We start from the raw sequence: 19,899 nt of genomic DNA, 5'->3' as shown, positions 1-19,899 counted from the left end.
CTGAAGAATGGAGCGCTTAAGAGGCTGGGAGCATCTCCTTCCTCTTCAGGGTTTTTTTCACTAAGAAAGTGAGGCTTCCCCATGAAATTGAGGTAAACACACAGTCAACAAAAGGGTTCCTCATGGAAGCAGTCAACCATCAAGATGTGGCATTTCAACCCAACACATCAACCAGTAAAATGCTTCGGTTAATTTCTGTTCTGAGCTGGATAATTTTATGACCACTAATTATGTCTGCAGCCACACATGGAGAAAAGCATAAAAATAGCTCTCTGTCCTTTCGCTGAAAGAACCTTTTCAAAGATTAACTTAGCAATCTCCTCCACAACGCCCAGGAGTAGATGGGCAGGTAAGTCTTGGTTTTCTGATTTTATAGACATCGTGGACGCATGAGAGGTTCGTGCAGTGGTTCTCCCAAGGTCAGGGACACACCTTGAGATGACAAAAGGGTGATGGAGTCTGGAGTTCTATCATGCAGAAAGGCATGCCCTAAGAACCAAAGACGGCTTCTCTGGGGCCCTGGGTCCTGGAAAGTAGACTGAGGTAGACCAGAAGCCCACCGTGTATTTCCTGTTCCTGGTAACATCTTGCCAGTGGGCCTGCTATGGGACATAAATACAAAGTTTTCATCATACATATAAGCCCATGGACAAGAACAGGAAAAGCACAGAGGTGGGTAGAATGTGCCCACAGTAGAGGACATAGTGGGTTGGCTTTGGACCCCCTCCATAATCACACCAAACTTGGCCTTCACTCACGCCCTTGACTCTTACTACCCAGATAACCTTGAGGAAAGGCATTTTTTATTTGAAGCCTCCATTTCTTCCACGTGAAATGGAGCTCAGTCCCTATCTGGGACATGACCTTGATGAGTGAAGAAGGTAGCTCATCCCAACGTGCAGCCGAGCACCTGGCTCGGGGCGAACACTCAAAACAGGAGGCTATTTGATCTTCGGAGTCAGGAGCCTTTCGGGGCTTCTTGTGGCTGAAACGGGAGAAAGTTTTGATCCCCAAGAAGCACAGACGCTTTGCCACCCCTGTCCCATGGTGGAACTCTCAAGCAGACACAGACAAAGTCAGGCATGATGCCCATTAAAAATTTAACTATATATCATATTCATTTATTATCAATCCACAGGATAATCTGATTGCTACATGAGCTCATAAAAGCTTTTTCACCTTTACAAAATTAAAAAAAAAATGTGCCACAAGGATGTAATAACAACTGCTGATAAACAAGAAAAGGAAATCTTAAAATTATAAATTTGCTGTAGAAAAGATAAAAAACAATTATATTTTCTTTAGAATTTTACCTTGAATAAAATATTCCCCTGTATAAAAAATAAAAAAGCTTGCTCTGGTTAGAATTAGAATATTTTTGTCTTCAAATCTGGGAATTTGCATAATATCTCCATGATAGTTTTCCTTTGTACCGCGTGGCATTCAAGCACAGCAGATTAGATTTTCTTTTTCTTTCTTTCTTTTTTTTTTTTTTCTTTTAAAGCAGTCTTAAAAATGGGATCTCCGTGGAGAAGCTCCTTTTCTTCTCCTCCTCCTCCTCAGGGATGTGGAACACAGCCTTTGCGGGGAGGAAAGGGACGAAAGGAACTGGATGGGACCGGCCGGGAAGCGGGACAAAGGGCCATGGTGGGGAGGGGGGAGGGGGCGCTGAATGTGCTGAGAAATAGAGCAAGGTCACAAGAAGAAGGTCTATCTGTAAGTGCTTTAAGATAAGGTGCAGAAGCAGACGGCCGCGTCGCTAGTACTGCCCTATATACATATTCACAAGAATAAAAAATTCCAGCTAGTTCACATTTTCTCATCCGTTCTGAGGCATCCACTCCACCATGCTGGCCTTGACCGCAGGCAATGCAGCACCTCGCCGCCCGTGTGAGTGTTGGTCCTATGACGTCCTTGAACTTGAGGGAGCAGCCCTGGGAGATCCAGCAGGCTCTAGAGATACGCGTCTACCAATGGGCTGGAGTCCTGAGTTAAGAGAAGCCCCAGTACTGGAGTTGGACACAGCAATCAATGTTCTATTGTCAAGGCTTTTTCCCTTAGATTTGTCTAAAATAGGCGTCAGAGAGGAAAAAAATAAAATACAAACAAACAACAAAACAAAGCCAAGAAATCCCAACAACCACTGGGGGAAGTCAAAGGCCTAACAGCTCTTGACACGGGCCTGGGTGATATCCGATGTCTTCTTGATGACACTGGCCCGAGTCTCCCGGTCCGGCCGACTGCTGCTGGGTGCTGGGGTCACAGAGGGAGGGAGGGGGAGGTCTGGTAGAGTGGGCCACGAGCTGTTGTAAGGCACCGGACAGCTCTCCTCTTTGATGGTGACCTGGAGGTCAGGTTTGTTGGAAGTCACGAAGGTCGCCATGCTGGGCAGCAGGTAGGTGCTTCGTGTCCCCATGTTGCTGAGGTACTGTTTGCCTTCAATGTTCCTCTTCCGCCAGTGTGGTCGTCCCTTTCAAAGAAAAGAATCAAGAGACGTATTTTTTTCCTTTGCCTTCTATCGAATGGCTAAAAAAAAAAAAAAAGCCCCCTGTGCCCACATGTTGGTGTGTTAACTGAGTTTCTTAAGAGGCATGGAATGAACAGAAGCTTAGCGACTTGACGTCCCTCAGCCGAGACCCACACCCAGCTGCTCACATCCCAAACAGTGGTCTCGCTTCCGTTTTTATCGATTCCCATTTGCTACCTCCCAGAAAAACAGGCCAAACAGTTCTATGAAGGCAGGAAAACAAGGCAGCAAGTCGGTTTCCGGTTCCCCTCTCCTCTAGCTCCCCAGCCTGATCAGGAGGTAGGTGTTAGGTCATCCTGGCTGGTCTGTCCTAGAGTCTTGCTTCCTCACTCATGGCCTAGTCCAGTCTTTTGAGTCAATCTGTGCTTTCAGAGAAAGGGAAGTGAGGAGGAACTCAGAGGGCAAATGCCTTCCCACTGTGTTCAAACGGGTGCGGATTTAGAGCTCCAACGTGCCAAGCAAACAGGGGGTCTCAAGGGTGACTTCACTCAGGGGAGCTGGAATTTCTGACCTGGAAGAAACAGGGTTGGAATGTCTGTGAGCAGCTACACTTCCTGTCTTTTCGGAGTTCCTGGACTCCACTTGAAGTGTGTAGTACACCGGGAAATCATGAACTGAAACCACCATCAGTCAGTCTCTCTCTCTTTCTCTCTCAAACACAGACGCGAAGCAGGCAGTTAGAGCCATTTCCTGCCATTGTGTAAGCTCAGCCTGGAGCAGGGGAATGGGAAGCAGGAGACTCTGAATCCGGACTGAACACACACCTAGCCTCTGGGCACGGACCGCCGAGGGAGGAGACCCCAGGTACACGCGGAGATATTTTTGCTGAGCCCTTTCTGACGGTGACTTCCAGTCACTGATGTTGGCCACTCGGCCCTTCTGTTCTGCCGGTGAATCGGGATGTGTACAGTGGTCAGAATATCAACAATATCAACAATGGCCTCACTTCAGTCTCCATTTCCTGCCGTCATAGCCTCTTTTCCTAAAAGGAACACCTTACTGTCTCTCCTTCCATTCAGCCCCCAAAGCTTAAATGTAGAATTCAAAATCCAAAAGTATGGTCAATTTTCATGTTATGTGTATTTGATGACACCCCCACCACCAACACAAACTCTTCTGGTAGAACCCATGAGCGGATATAGAGAAACGTAACCAGCAGCAAGGAACCCGAAGTGGTGGTGGGGGGGGCACGCTTTCCCACAGCATCTGTTGGAGCCACGCGGTGGCCGCCATGCTTACCTCCACGCTCTCTTCATCACTGGGCACACTATCGGTAGTTTCGCTTTCTGTTCACAGAGAGAAAAACACAGGGCCATCATTCCTGCCGCTCAAACCGTGGTGAGGCTTAGGCAGTGTTTATAAAATATATCCACACTTCTTTTTTTAAGAAAAGAGAAATGGGTCGGTGAACTCATGACCTTCACCCCCCTTTGTGAGGCTCCATACACATGTGTACTTGGGAGATGCTACAGTGGATTTTATTTCTCTGATTTTGGCGGTTCATCGGAGAAAGGTTTTAGAGTCGGGGGTAGCTCCCTCTCCGAGGGCCAGGCTATGTCTTCTCACGGCCGCAACCTCCCAGGACTGGGGTGTCGGCCCCCGCGGTGCCAATCCGCGCTCTGCTTCCCAGGACTCTGCTCACCCCTTTTCCTCTACCCACACACCCCACGTGAGCTTTCTCCCACTTCATGTCAGTCCCGACTCAGAGCCTTCCAGGATCATTCCCACTTACTTGGATCCCTCCTTCACCTCATATCTCTTTCACACTTCTATCTCGGGTTTATAAAGTTGCCTCTTCCACCCTGGTTACGGAGGTAGACAGATTCTGAGGGGCTCCCATGATCCTCCTCTCCTGGTGTCTACTTGCCTGTTGGGACTCCCTCCTCTGGAAGGTAGCTGGGACCTGTGACTCGCTTTGAGGCAACAGAACACAGCGAGCGATGGGATGTTACATTAAGTAACTGAGCCCTGTTTCCTGAGGAGACTTCCTCCCTTGCTGGCTTTGAGGAAACAAGGAGCCATGTTGGGAAGGTTTGCATGACAAAAAACAAACAAACAAAAACAACTAAGAGCTGCTTCTGACCAACAGCTGGCAAGAAACCAAGGCTCTCAGTTGGACAACCCACGCCTACGTTCTACCCCAAATCATGTGGGCTTAGAAGTAGACCTCCTCCCGCCATTCTGCCCTCAGACGAGCTAGCAGCCCCGGACCACGCCTTGACCACAGGTCTGTGCATGCAGTGGGCTGAGCAGAGAAGCCCGCTCAGCCATGCCTGCACTCCCGACCCTCAGAAGCTGCGCTGGGATCATAAATGCGTGTTGTCTGAAGCCACCGAGTTTCTGGTGATGTTGCGATGCAGCAACAGGTAACTAATCCGCTTATCATCCTGAGCCAGTGTGCCAGCTGCGAGACACAGAACAGCTTCGCTGACTCCACAGAGTGTAGCTTCCTCATCTAAGATGTGAGTATGAACATCTTCCAGAGAGGACTGAGTGAGGAGTCCGTGGGAGGATGTGTGGGAAAAGCCCGAGCACAGGGCCGGGCCCACAGCGTACACTCAATGCGCGACAGCACACCTTCGTCCTGAGCTCATCAGCCTTGCTCAGCATTGGCTTTGCACAACAGGCTAGATGAACAGAGTCAGAGTCAATAGTTAGTGATTACACATCATCTGTAAATATAATACAAGATTTTTTTTAAATAGAAAAATTTAAGTTAAAATTTTTAATTTTTTAAATTATTTGTCATTTCTTTAAATAAAAAATTAATGGTGGGCAGCTCTTCAGTGTCTACGGCAGTGGGAAATGAAAGCACGGAGGGTAGAGAAATACACTGAGCCTTAGGGATCCCGGAGTCTGGGTCCTTCCTTTGCAGACAGGGCCTACAGAGAGCATCCGGGGAATGTTCATAGAGAGCCGGGGGCCAGGGCTGTACCCCTGCAGAGATCCTCAGTGGGAAGCAGCTTCTATGGCCACCCCCCGCCCCTCATGCAGAAGAGCTCAGGTACTCTAGCACCTTCTACCTCTTTCCGTCCCAAACCTACAGAGCAGCTGACCTCCCGTCTCCCATCCGGCTGGTGGCACAGCAGGGACCAGATGCCCCGGCCCAGACAGAGCCTTTTCGACCATTCAGAGCACTAGCCCCATAGGACTTAAAGGTTAAAGAACAAATGGCCAAAGTGAGCCCCAGGGTCATCCCTTCACCAATGAACACGAGAACGCTGACCATCCTCAGCCACTCTCCAGGGACGCCCCCTGGGCATGAGTGACCCCAGAGGGCCCACTGGGAGCAACCAGAGCTCGGGCCTGGCCTCGCCTTTCCTCAGACCTCCCCAAAGCCTCCCTAGCTGGGAGCAACAGCCGCCTGGAGAAGGCTTCGTCTTAGCTGACCATGGCCATGACAATGCTGACGGACAACAGCAGCTAAACACACAGCAAGGTAGAAACCCTGCTCCCCGAACCCTCATGCTGGCCCAGTATCCCACAGAGGCAGCAATCAGGATGGCCACTCCCAGGAAGAATGAGGAACAGAGATGTTGAAAACCCTGCCAAAGCTGTGGCCTGAGTCAGCACGGAGGACAGAAAACAAAACTGCACGTCCGACTCCAGGGCCCCGGGCACAGAACACAACAGCTCCGCTTCCCGCTGCGGTCCTGCCACCCCGGCTGAAATGTCAAGATCCCCTTTTCCATTTTTATGCTTAGCTCTCTCTGTGCCCTGAAGCCAGGGTTCCTCTTCCTCCCATACATGTCTAGACCCTCTTTGCTCCTACTGACCTTCCATAAATACCGTCATCTTCTGGTCCTTTTCCCCCTTTGAAACAAACAAACAGACGCCAACAGACCTGGTCGGGGGGGGGGGGGCAGGGACAGCTGGAAATCAATGGAAATGAGCAATCCCCACCAAGGCTCTGGGATCCAGCCCCAGCCCCAGCCCCAGCCCCAGTCCCAGCTGCGGGAGGAGGTGGAAGGCAGAGCCTGGGCAGACTCCTTGGTAAGACCCCGCAGAGAGACCACAAACATGACCGGCATGCTTACTGCCCTTAAGGACCCAGTTTTCAAAGCTTCAGGGAACCAGTCTGTGACCAAAAAAAAGACATCCATGTTCTGAACTGACATTTTCGGCTAATGCAAATGTTCGTCAAGAGCGTGCCTTCCAAATTAAGATCACCTGCTTTTGGAGTGACTCTGAAGGCTCTCCATATTAGCAAGCTGAGATTTCCAGCTTTCATTGCTTATAACCATGGTCCTGCGTGCCTTTCCCCCAGGAGCACGAGATGCCTCAAGCTCCAGCCTGAGGACTCCAGAGCCTTCTCTCTGGAGTAAGCCTGGCTCTCTCAGCTGCCCCGACACCACTGGCTCCCGGGGCTTTGCTGGGCACGCACAGACCCGTGTTCCTCTGTTTCTCTGCTTCTCCTTCACTGTTGCTGTTCTCAACACCCGTTCCTATACTGCACGTGGGTGCACGGCAGCTGCTGCGTCCAAGTCAAGGCTGCGGACGAGTATCAGCGTGCACTTTTATTTCATTTTCCCTTTTGAAGAGTTTAGATCTCTTTTTTTTTTTTTTTTAATTGGTAGTGAATACAATGGAATAAAAAGAAACTGCAGCTGCTTCCGTAGTGTGGCATGACTAAGCGGAAAAGCAGGTATGTTGAGTACCTATCACAGGTACACGAGTAGCTCCGTTTTAACACTGTGGCCCCAGTGTCCCTGAAAGTGACTGGTGAGAGGGAAGGGGGTCAACCCCGGGACGGGCTGATCTCAGAGGCCCTTCTTCCAGAGCTGCGGTTCTGGGAGACACTAGTCTTCACTTCACACGCCCCTTCAGCCCCATTTTGACTGTTCAACCACCTCAGGAACATTCTGGGGAGGGAGACAGGAGGCTTGGTGCGAAAGCCTTTTTTGCATTCTGACATCCTGGTACATTTTCTGGAAGGCTCCTGTTCAACAAGTTTTACAAGACAGATTGGCAAGGATTCCTCTCCCTCGGTCCTTTTCCTCAGCTCACTAGAAAGTTCAATCAAAAGGTCCAAATCAGAGGTTTCTTCGTTTCAGAGCACTTTTACCTTTGCCCCACTCATTAAAAGGCAAGGTTTCTCTGGTTTCCATGGGGACTCAAAGTCTTCATTGCTAATTGCTGGTCAAGAGGCAATCTCCACTCCCTCAGAGACAACCAATTAATCCTTTCTACTATGCTTTCTTCCCCATCCCCTCGCCCAGTCCTCCATAAAAATCCTCCTTGGGGTTTCTTTTATTAAACCATCAATAATCTAGTAAAATCTTGGGGTCATACACACATCAGGCAAGAGACCACTATGCAGAAGACCTTGAAATAGAAAATGACTATCCTCCGGAGTTTCCCAAGGCTGGGCTCTGGGATATCTCTCGGCATGAAAGTTCTAATCATCCAATGAGAATCTTATACTGTCTTCAAACATCCCATGCAAGCACCTCCGCTCAGGGAAACCGCCTCTTTCCTTGCTCACCACTTAGACCATAGAGAAGATGGACTTGCAAAACAGACTGTGGTTTTGTAATACCACTGGATTATACTTCAGTGATCAGGGAGGATTAAAAAAAAAAAAAATCACAAACAACAGCCTCCAAATACCAGTTTTCGAAGCAAGTGAATGAAATGGTGAGAGGAAGTTGAAATTCAGTTGAATTTCAGCCCCAACAAAGGAAACTTATCATAACCAAAAAAATACCCCAAAACAACAACAAAACAACAAACCAAAAACCAAGCAACAACAACACAAACCAAAAAACAAAAACAAAAAACCAGACAAGCAGTAAGAGGGGTGAATGACAACCCAAAAGCTGCCTTTCCCAGCACAATGCTATAAAGTTCCTCGACCAAAAGACCTCAACCGGCCATGGTCCCTAACAGGTAAACTCCAGGTCTGTAAGCTCTGGAAAAGAAGCAGTGATGAAACATCTTGGCTCCTACCAATACGCCTCACTCCAGAAGGTTCTGGAGAATTCAGACAATGAAAACAAGGGAGAGAACTAAAGGCCAGACTGAAGAGCCAGCCTCCGACAAAACTCCTGCTGCCTGCCAGGCTGGCACTGCAATCCTTCTTTTCTAATCTATGCAAATGTCCTGAAAAGGGTAATGAAATTTTCATCTCTCTCTGCACGGCTCAGCTGTTCCTGGGATTCTTCTGCTGAGGCAAAATGCCACTGAGGGCAGAACAGCAAGACGACGTCTTTGCAGAAGCCTCCAGAAGGCTTCAGGAAGGCTGTAACAGATACACAGAGAAGTTGGTTCTGAAGCTCCAACCCTTGCAAAAATTTGAAACAGCCACATGGGTTGGAATAATGCCCACAGCGGCACCATGGAGGAGAAAGTCACACGTTTCCAGCCATAGCTGTGCAAAGTAAGCAAAATAGCCTAGTGTTAGCTCAACTGTAAAACGAAGGCATAAACATGCTACTCTGGCCCCTTTGGTGGGTCCTGAAGATGGGGGACGAGGATGCGTTCTGCACCACAGAGCCCTGGGCACGTGTCTGGGGAAGGGTGACTGGGGAAGGGTTGAGCACAGGCTTCTGGTACCAGCGACATGTTCTTCTCCGGACATGCTGCCTTACCCACACTGGCCTTAGTTCCCTGATTTTTAAAGAGGGACTAACAATGATACCCAGGCTGATGGGGCACAGCTCCCAGGGCACCATAACCCTGCAGCAAATAGGAGTTTATATCTTGGCAAAGACCACCAAGGATCTCAAACAGGTAGGGGCTCAAAATGTGATGATGAAGCAACCTGCGACCAGCTTATCCTCTTTGACAGATTATAGGCTTCCTGTAGCCAAGAGTCGCTCTCACGTTCCTTCTACGTTCTAGGCATAGAAGAAAGTCAGGATCTTGACGACCTTAGGCGGAATCAGCCCATCACCAAAGGACAAGCACGGTATGATTCCACTTCCGTGACCTACCCAGAGTAGCAGATTCATGAGGCAGAAAGCAGAGTGGGGCATTGCCAGGGGTAGGGGGAGGAGAGAAGAAGGAATTGGTGTTTCACGGGGACAGAGCTTTAGTTGTGTAAGATGAGAAAGTTCTGGAGCTGGATGGTGGTCATGGTTGCACAACAAGGCGAGTGCACTTACTGCCACCAAAATGTGCCCTTAAAAATAGCAAAAATGGCAAATTCTGGGCTATGTCCATTTAACCGCAATTTTTAAAAAATCATCTAAAAATACATAAAGTTGGTGTTCAGAAAATTGAAGGTTAGGTCAGTGGTTGACAATTCATGAAGACCCTGTCATTTGAAGCAAACTAATTCTAATACTGACTGTGTGCCAGCCACCGGAGGGGCACCCAAACTAAACGACACTGTCTGGAGGCACGTAATGGACACTGGGAAGATTCCTGAACGTGTACAAGAGCGGACTACAGTTCCTCGGTACAGGGCCTCTGTTTTCTATTTTTAATGTTTGCAAGCAGTAACACTGACTCAGAATTTATATTTCTAATTATAACCGAGTCCCCAGAAAATGAAGTGGAGATTGTGGGAGAGCGTAAGATGACGTAATGGTGGTAGACTAGGGAGCTACCACTTTGTTCTGCGAAGATGCAAGAGCCGCCTGAATTCAGTTCTAATCCTAGGACTGCCTGAGTCGATTCCTGGTTATTATGTGGTCCTTCCCCAGGGAATCAGAGCCGGGCCCAGGCACCTGGCCTGATGAGAAGCTGCACTAAATTGAAAGAGAAGGGGAAAATAAGTGGGAACTAGTAAACACGGTGGGATGGAATGAGGCTCTGGGTCTCAAGGCTGAGTTCAAGTCCTGACCCAAACACTCACTGGCCACGTGACCCTAGGACACCTGCCTTCACTTCCAAAAATTTGAAGGAGTTCTTTGAGGTTCTATCTAGCTTGGTCCGACTCAGATTCCACTGAAAACACCCTTCTGGATTTCTGATAATTTATGCAAATAAAACAGACATCGATGAACTACTTCTCCAAAGAAAAATTGTTAGTCTTGCATGAAAATGTTATGAGTGATCGAGTCAAGAAATGCTGTGCCCATAGTCTTCTGAGAACACAAGTACCCAAGATGTTGTTCATGGAGAAAATAAAACAAGAATAATTCGCAGGATGGAGGAAAGGTTTTTTGCTGTGTGGTAAAGCGGTTGGCCCCACGGGAGGGGCTGCACCACACCCCTGAACCTTGCTCAGCTCTAAAGGTTCCCTCCGACCCTCTTACCTGCATAGGAAGACACGGGGGAAATCTGCAGAGGGTAGAGCTCACTCATGCTGACCGGCTGTTCGTCACTCTCGGTGGTCACCTCTACAACCTGGCAGATGTCCGGAGGATTAGCGACAATCTCTTGATCCTCGATGTTGCTGTCCAGGTGTGACTGTCCTACAACTTCAAAGACAAGACAGCCATAATGCACTGATGCCTGACTCCCCACAACAGCAGGCCCTCTCAAGAAAGACAACCTTTCCCCAAAGAGCTGAAGAGTCAGGAATCAAATTCTCAGTCACCATACATCATCGGCCATGAAACTGAAGAACCCAGCCTTAGCTTTGCGTTAATATCTCCGGAGAAACAGCTTTGCCAGGAACCTGGCTCCCCGGGGCCATTCCCAGCATGCTGGCCCATGGTGCTTACATGTGGCAATGTCCCAAACACAATCCAGTCATAGCCAAGCCTGCAGGACCAGGGATTGCACCCAGAACTAGCCCTAAGTCCAGACAGACAGTGCTTTGAACTTGACCCATTTCTGTCCTCTGCTCTTGCTCCGAAGGAAGCTGCTGTGTGCCAGGTCGTGGGTCCAGAGAGACAGAATCAAATCTTACTAAGGAGAAAGGACCACCAGAATGCACTCCATTGTTTCATTTCCAGCTGTGGGGGCTCTGCTCGTGCTCCCAGCCCTTTCCTATCCTCCAGGCAACGTAACCAGGGGAGGAAACACCAGACGATGGGCCAGAATGCTTGCGCGAGCCTCACACCCGCTAACTAGGACACTGAGAAGATGAATTCCCACCACCGGCTTCTGAATCCTGCCTCCACTTTTTGTTAATTAAACTTCTTAGTCGTTTAGTTCATTGTAGATTCACATACAGCTGGAAGAAATCATAGAGACAGATCCTGGGTGCCCTTCATCCAGTCTCCTCCAATGGAAACATCTTGGAAAACTCTAGCCCAGCATCAGGGTACTGACACTGGTAACATTCTACACATTTTGTTCAGATTTGCCCAGTCTCACTCGTAATCCTGTGTGTGTGTGTGTGTGTGTGTGTGTGTGTGTAGTTAGTTTTATGCCATTTGATCACATATGTCATCTCATGTGTTCACCAGCACAAATTACAAAACAGATCCATCATCACAAGCATCACCTATCCCCACCTTCTGTCGGCCTCTCCTCCCCACCGTCTCCAACCCCTGACATCCGCTCTGTTTCCCAGTTCTGTAATTTTTGTCCTTTCAAGGATGTTTCATAAACAAGCTCACCCAGTAACCTTGAGAGAGCAGCTTTTTTCACTCTGCCTAATTCACTGGAAATTCAACCCTGCCGCCGGTCAGTGCATATTAATAGTTGGTTCCTTGCCACAGCTGAGTAATATTCCCCAGTGTGGATATACCACAGTCTGTTTAACTAGTCAGCTCACTGATGGTCTTCCGGGTCATTTCCATTCTTTGGCTATTACAAATAAGGCTGCCAAGAACATGGGTGTATGGGTTTTGTATAAATGTAAGTTTCCGTTTCTCTGGGATCAAGGCCCAAGAGTGCTGGATCACATGGTAACTTCACATTTCCTTTTATAAGAAACCGCCAGACCACTGCTTGGTGTGGCTACACCGTTCACATTCCCGGCAACGTAAGGATGACCCGAGTCACGCACATTCTCACCAGCTTTTGGTGTGGTCACTATTTTCCTACTTTGGCCACTCTGAAACCTCTCGGAGTTTTCACTGTAGTGGTATCTCACTGTTGTGTTCATCTGAAAGCCCTTAATGCCCTCCCCTACTTTTAAATAGAACTGACCTTATACCTCGTTGGCAACTGATTGAATGAGGTATCCTTGAAAACTGGCATCGATAAACAAATGGAAACAACAAAGCAATCACAATGTTTCCCCAAGGGCCTCAAAATACTTGGCCACCATAATCAATGTTTTACTCAGGCCTGTGTAAGTTATTTAAACATCCCCCCCCACGCCCCCGGGGAATGACAGGCAAGCCATCCTAATCCTTTTATCAGTGAAAAAGCTCGGGCACAGAGAGGTAGATTAACTCCCCCAAAGTCACACAGCTCAGGTTCTGAGCAGAGCTCCTTTTCCCTCCCGCTTTCTTGACCATCAGGTTAGGCTAAAAGGCCACCACGTCCCTATCTTCTTCAGAAGTCTGCCATCGTGGACAAGTTCTTGTCTTAACCACTCAGTATTTTAATTGCTCCAGTATTTTTGTTTATAAATGAGTTCCTGTTTTAATTGCTTTTTGGAGAGAGATGAAATGACTAGCACGAGGTAAAGAGAACATGACCTGATTCTATTCAGAAAAGCCTTGAGAAGGGAGTGAGAATTCTCGGGTTCTGGAATGAAGAGAGGGGAGGCACCCAAGAGGCTGGGGGAAGGAGATGTGGGGACGTGCTAACCGTCCACGGAGCCGCAGCACCTCCTCAGAGAGGAAGGGAAATGGAGTGTTGTTTAGGTTCTCCTGGGCAGGGGGGGAATGCAACTAAAGAAAAGGCAGGCAGGTTATAAGCGGCAGGTAGTCCCCAAATTCTTTTTTTTTTTTTAAGATTTTATTTGTATTTATTTGAGAGAGACAGTGAGAGAGAGCATGAGCAAGGAGAAGGTCAGAGAGAGAAGCAGACTCCCCGCGGCACTGGGAGCCAGATGCGGGTCTCGATCCCAGGACTCCGGGATCATGACCTGAGCCGAAGGCAGTTGTCCAACCAACTGAGCCACCTAGGCGTCCCAGTCTCCCAAATTCTTATTTTATCCCTTAGCCTATCCTACTTGAACACGAAGACCATCAGTTATGCTGTTCACCAGACCCAGACTGAATGCAGACACTGACCTCTCTCAAGTTTCTTCTGCCTCTTCTCCCCTGGAAGATAAAATGGCAGGAAAACAAGATTTCCCAAGTCCTAAAAGCAGCTGGTGGATAGAAAGCAAACAGGGTGTGCATGTGTGTGTCTGAGGAGGGCTTGGCGACAAGCAACAGGTAGTCTCTGCCCACTGAGGCGATTGAGGTCTTCTATAAACTTGATTTAAATCAAAGCTGCTCTCACTTGCAACCCTCTAAAATTCACTTCTCTTTTGCCCTGTCATTCCAAGTAGACCGCAAGCGAGCCGGGCGCACACATAACGGCAGCAACTCAAGTGTCTTCCTATCCTCACAGCCCCTTGCTCTGACCAGGAAGTCTCTCCCTCACTGCTTCTCCTCACAGTGCCCAACTCAGCCAGTCTTTCAACTCACAGATTTACTGAGCACCTACTTTGTGAGGGACATTGTTGTCAAGTATGAGGAGGGGCAGAGCACCATCAACCCAGTCAAGGGCCTGGTTTGTGAGAACTCTGGTGGGGCTCTGGGCCAGCACAGAATGCTCCAGAAGTTAAGTTTAGGACAGTTGTGAAAAGAAGCAGAAGGGAAGGCGGTCAGGGAGAGACCATATGAAAAGAGCTGAAAAAGTGGAGTATTTTTTTCCAGTCTGAAGACTCAGAGGTTTCACTGAGGCAGGAGCACATGGGCTGGAAGAGGGGGGTGAGCAAAGGCAGTGTTCAGAATGCCTCTGCTTTCTGGAGCCTTCTCCTGACCACCCCAGAACAGAAAGACTTCTCCTTCCAGAGCGCCTCTCCCTCACTGTCCCCAGTGCTCAGCTGAAACTACAGCATGACACAACCTTGTTCTACTTCTTGACTTTCTGCCTCATCCCAAGGTAATACTGTATCTCTTCCTGTAACTTTTTATTTGTGTGCTTCATCTCCCAACCAAGCCTCGGCTCCTGAGAGAGTTGAAAAGCAGGATTAGAACCTTCTGTACCAAGTCCCAGCACAGGCTCATGGTCTCTGCCTCAAGCAGCCCATGAAGCTCTGCTAAACAGACCGACCAGAGCCCAAATCCCGCGGGAGGTCACGGCCACATGAAGACACCTGTAACAATGAAAGCTTCCTAGTGAATTTCAAGACTTCTGGCAAGGGGGCTTTTCAGAACCTAAATGAAGTGATGGAAACAGAGGGGGCCACAGTAGCCAGAAACTGGGCGAAAGAGGAGGAAATGTTTCGAGGGGGAGGTGATCAAATGTTCAAGACCATAGCGGTGGTTACACAACTGAGTGCTTCTGTCAAAATTCACAGAACAGTACACTGAAAGGGGTTCATTTTAGTCTATTTCATGTAACATCTGAACACCATGGGGGCCTAACTCACAAGCGGCAAGCCCAAAGAAGCAAGGACTTGCCAACATCTGAGATGCTCTCTGGATGCTCTGCAGGCACTAGCTCTAATCATCTGACCGATCTCTCTCTCTCATGAGTTTCCTGAACCACCAGCCTTTGCCCTGAGTGACAATACAGATAGCAACACTGACTCCTGACAGTCAAAAAGACACACGCGTCGTAAGCCATCAGCAATCTGCTACAGTGATCCAAGTCAGAACAGACACCGTGTGGGGCGCCTGGGTGGCTCAGTCATTAAGCATCTGCCTTCGGCTCAGGTCATGATCCCAGGGTCCTGGGATGGAGCCCCGCATCGGGCTCCCTGCTCAGTGGGGAGCCTGCTTCTCCCTCTGCCTGCTGCTTCCCCTGTTTGTGCCCTCTCTATCTCCCCCACTTTCAAATAAATAAATAAAATATATTTTTTTAAAAAATGGCACCATGCAGGGCCCCCGAGTACCCTGACTGACAATTAAGGGTAATAAAACCAAACACTTCCTGAGCACTTACCTTTGCCTTTCCCACTGTCCCCTGACCTCCCACCTGGAAGGCTCCACGACCCCACAGGGAGGGTACAATGATCACCCCCATTCTAGATATGAGGAAGGGCATCGTGGAGAGTTAAATTTTAGTTCAAGGTCAGAGGGCCGGTAAGTGGCAGAACCAGAAATCAAATTCCACCCTCCCTGACTGTGGCTCAGCTCCAGTGCTCTGCCGGGCGGTCTCCCCCAACCAAAAGGGCTCAGCAAGTTCCCACCGGGCTGCTCCCGCCTTTCTAAGCCCATCTGAGGCTAAAAACTGGCCACTCTCACCTTCATGAGACTCGGGGCTCATAGCCCGTAGGGAAATTGCTTTCTCAGCAGCTCAGTACTGGGTGCCGAGGAAATTCTCTAATGGTTGGAGGGGCTAGGAATCCACTAGAGCTTCTCCAGCACATTGGGTCAGCCCATCAGGAAAAGAGTCACCCACAGGAATGCAGTTTTATCTGGACCTAGTTGCTAAGAATTGCAACAATATTATTCATGGCTGCTTACTGATGCACCAGTTTGGTTCCTTAAAAGGCCATTCTGACTTGATGAACCATTGCTGTCTTAGTGTGGGCCTCCACCTGAGAGAGCCGTCACCGGCCTATGCCCCACAGAAAGCTATCGGAGCAGAGACTATTAGAAATGAAGACACGGGGCTCTGGAAGAGGGGAGTGGGGTGGTCCTACCACTTTATAGCTAAAGAAAGCTGAAGCCCAAGAGGCCAGCCAGACTGCCAAGGTCATCCAGGTCGCTGTAGGGTTCAGCATAAAGCTTATCAGCGGGCATACAAAATCAGGCTATCCACGGTACTGTGGAGAGAAATTTCTTCTTGATCCTATCTGAAAGTTCGAGAATTGAAACTGTTAATATTAGTGCTGTCGATGCAGCACAGACGAGGCTACCCTCCCTACTCAAATATATTTCAATATAATTTTGATAATATAATAATCATAATATCATTTGGCCACCTTCTAACTACACAGTGATTTTTCCACTATGCTCATTTTGTGCTCCCAACAACCCTGGGAAGTAGGTAAGATCAGTATTACTATTACTTCTGTCTTATATTTCAGGAAATCGAGTCTCAGAGAGGCTAGGGAGTTTGCCCAAGGTCATGTGGTAAGTGAAAAAACTGTGGGAGTAGGTCTAGAGACTATGTCTTGTGACTCCTAATCTGTGTGCTTTTTATTTTATTTTTTGTAAGAAAACGCAGCCATGATTTGGGTTAGATGCCCATGAGCCACGGTGGGAAAGATGGTCACTATGGGGTTAATGGAGAATGGACCTCTGTCCTTGCATGGGCCAGACATCCCAGCTGCAGCCTGTGCCCACCTCAACAGGCTGCCGTAGGTCAAGGCAAAGCAAGAGCGTGACTGGGGCAATATACACTCTTCACTCCCACGAGAAAACAGCGCTGCGTGCTACCGTAATAAAGGGAAGCAAATAATCTGTCCCAGTAAAATCTCAGTTGAGTTAATCAACACATCTCAAGGGTTGATGGGCTGGGAGCAGAGATGTGGATGAGAATTCTTGGGGTAGCAGCTTACACTTCCCAGCAGAACTGCCAAATGTCCACGTCTTTCTGGGTCATGTGGACGAGCCCTCACGGCCACTCCACAAGGACGACACGCACAACCCACCTAGCTTTCTCAAGGGACAGGCACATGGAAGTCAAAATATTCAGAATAATTCAAGTTCAAAAACAAATATAAAAGGGGTCGGCAGGGACCAGGTAGCAGGGCTCTGGGGACACAAGAGAGACTTTGCGTCGCAGGCAATGGTGACATGGTGAGACTGGCATTTAAAAAAAAAAAAAATCCCATGGCACCTGGGGGTGCTCAGCGGCTAAGCATCTGTCTTTGGCCCAGGTCATGATCTCAGAGTCCTGGGACTGAGCTTCGAGGTTGGGCTCCCTGCTCAGCAGGGAGTCTGCCTCGCCCTCTCTCTCTGTCCCTCCCCCTGCTTGTGCTCTCTCTCTCACAAATAACTAAATAAGATCTTTTAAAAAAAATTCTTTTTAATTTAAAAATTACAAATTAAAGAAAAAAAATCTGTCCATGTGGAGAATGAGTGGGGAGGGGGCAGAATGGAAGCAGAGCCCCAGCAACAGTGAAGGTGACTGGGGGTGATATCGAAAAGAGAAGGAAGGGGATGGATTTGGGAAGGATGAGGGGAGACAGGAGGAGCTGATGGTTAATTATAAATGAGGGGGGTGGCAAGGGAGAGGAAAAGGGTGAGAAATATATAGCCTCTTAAAAAAAAGACGGCAGGTTTCTTGGGCAAATAAAAACGTCTCAAGGTTGAAAAGCAACACCAAACCACTGCCAAGGCTCATGCTGGCACACAGCAACTGAGAGTGTCCTGTGCAGTCCCGCATCTGTGACCAGGCTTCCCCAGGTCTAGTCCCCTGAAGAAAAATAAGGTGCACTCTCGGTTCTGGGTCTGGGATGGGTCTATTGTGACGTTTGGGTTTCACATCTCACATGGAGTTTCATATTGCTTAGAGTTTTCTAGGAGTTCTGGTAAAATTGGATGCTTTGTCCCTCAGGGGCAGAGAGCTCAGCCCTCCCGGAAGAAGGCACAGGGCATAGCACACAGGCCACTGAGAAGGAGCATGGAAGACCTTCACTCCCTCCCCCTGCTGAGGGAGGCACCTTCCATCTAAAAATCTACCTCAAGCTATTTTGTATCTTGTAGATGGGAGTTTTTGAAATGGTACGCACCAGGAAAAATAGCAAAAAAGAAGAGTGGACAAAGGGGCTGGGAAAAGATGAAGACACAATTCTATAGCCTAGCAGCACTTCTGGCCACCCTCAAACGATTACGAATTCTGGTACCCAAGGCTGCCAACCTTGAGTCACAAGCACGAGGCCCCCGTAGGGACCCGAAGATGGTCTCTATGTTGTGAATGTGTGTTCTCTTGCAACTGCAAGTCCTCTCTGGTTATACCTGAGTTTCTAAGCTTGTCTAAAAGAGCTACTCGATCTTTACTTTTCAAATCAGTCCAATTTGGGAGCTATTACCAAAAAGTGTACATCCCATAAGGTGCACTTGTGGGCAGACAAAATCCAAATCGCATTATTTCCTAATGGCTGTATGTCTAGTCACCAAGGATTGCCTGATTGACTTGGGAGTACTGAACAGCCTCCCTGCGTGCCAGCAATCTCTGCTTTATTGAAGGGTGGGGTCACCTTTTACCAAGGAACACAATGGGGCTATAAAGCACTGCCCAGGGAGCCTGACAAAGCACCCGCACCTGCACACTTTTTACCCTGGCCTGGAGATGATTTCCAATCCGGCTCAGCAACAGCTCTGCTAACCCGGGCAAGACGCCAGCAGGGTCTCGTCAGAACCATTCAACATGTTGCTGGCGTCTTCCGCTTCCTAAAAACAGAAGTCACTGCACACAAAAAAGAATTCAATGCTAAAGAAAAGTAAAAATAAAAATGAGGAGGTTTTTCTGCTTTGTTTTGTTTTGTTCTGTTTTTTTTTCTGCCACCCTTCAAAGGAAAGCAGGCTTAGGCCTTTGGGCCTGCTCACCCAGGCCATTTTATCATCCAGGAGAGACAGAATGTTAGAAGACAAGACTTAAGTGCTGAGACACCGTGCTCCTTTTTGGGGTCCCAGCACAACTGGCTAAATCGGAAAGTGCGTTCAGCTGTCAAGGACAAGACCAGGGCCCAGCCCACCAACAGCCACAAGCATGCATGTGTGTGTGTTTCTGCTGTGTAATTCGTGGCAAAAATAAAAGTCAACCACAGCAGCCATCAAATAAGAGTTCTCCTCTCACAGCGACTGTTTCGTTCACTTGCAGGATTCACTCACAGCAGCCTCCACCCGGCCTGGAATGAGAAGGTACTAGGCAGCTGGCCTCTGCTAGCTTAACTTACTAATTTTCAATCTATTTTCCTCGCTAGGAACCGAGAGACCATGTGAAAACCTGCTACCATACAAAACACTCATTTCAGTTCCCAATTCAAAATCTTACCCACATATATGCTTATAAAAGCAGAATGAAAAACACCCAGAAGCTTCCTTCTTGGGGCCTAAAGACAAAACTGGAATGAACTCTGGGCTCAGAGACGCATGAACTGAAAGCAAGGACTGGTGTCATTTTTTAAAATCAGGCATTTTTAAAAGGTTGAGAGAGAGAATCTCTCAAATTCCACCGTGGCCTTGGGAGTCAGAATCCCTGTGTTCTCATCTGGGTCCACAAATCACAAAGGCTGGGGATGGCTAATTAATGGTCACGGCAGGAGTGGACATAAAAGCTCTAGGAAGGGTTTAAAAATCCGAGGCAGTGCTACCATTCACAATGATCACAAATTATCCCCTTCTTTAAAATACTTGCATGGATCTACTTGCTGTATTATTATGCACCTTTGTAAGGGCCACCAGCTAATTAGAGATATTCAAACTCCTTTTACTGCCCTCATTATTATTTTTTTATTAGGCCAA

The 19,899-nt window shown here is 48.3% G+C and overlaps 1 protein-coding gene and 1 long non-coding RNA gene across 9 annotated transcripts in view; one reads left to right on the top strand and one right to left on the bottom strand.

Moving 5' to 3' along the window:
* Nucleotides 1-1,092: 1,092 nt before the first annotated feature.
* The window catches only part of IRF2 (interferon regulatory factor 2), an 82,453-nt gene continuing 63,646 nt past the window's right edge, over nt 1,093-19,899 (bottom strand). For all 8 annotated transcript variants that reach the window (XM_082715737.1, XM_082715739.1, XM_082715740.1 and 5 more), the window contains 3 exons: nt 10,732-10,896; nt 3,767-3,813; nt 1,093-2,470 (listed from right to left, as the gene is read on the bottom strand). In XM_082715737.1, the coding sequence (XP_082571863.1) occupies nt 2,162-2,470; nt 3,767-3,813; nt 10,732-10,896 (521 nt within the window). In that variant the 3' untranslated portion in view covers nt 1,093-2,161. The remainder of the gene's footprint in view (nt 2,471-3,766; nt 3,814-10,731; nt 10,897-19,899) is intronic.
* LOC309855448 lies at nt 2,477-7,138 on the top strand. Its single transcript, XR_014306802.1, has 2 exons — nt 2,477-3,331; nt 4,617-7,138. It is a non-coding gene; the product is annotated as an uncharacterized lncRNA (long non-coding RNA).

Source organism: Mustela nivalis (genome assembly GCF_964662115.1).
Source record: "Mustela nivalis genome assembly, chromosome: 20".
NCBI classification, from domain to species: domain Eukaryota; kingdom Metazoa; phylum Chordata; class Mammalia; order Carnivora; family Mustelidae; genus Mustela; species Mustela nivalis.
This window is presented reverse-complemented; position numbering and strand designations above follow the sequence as displayed.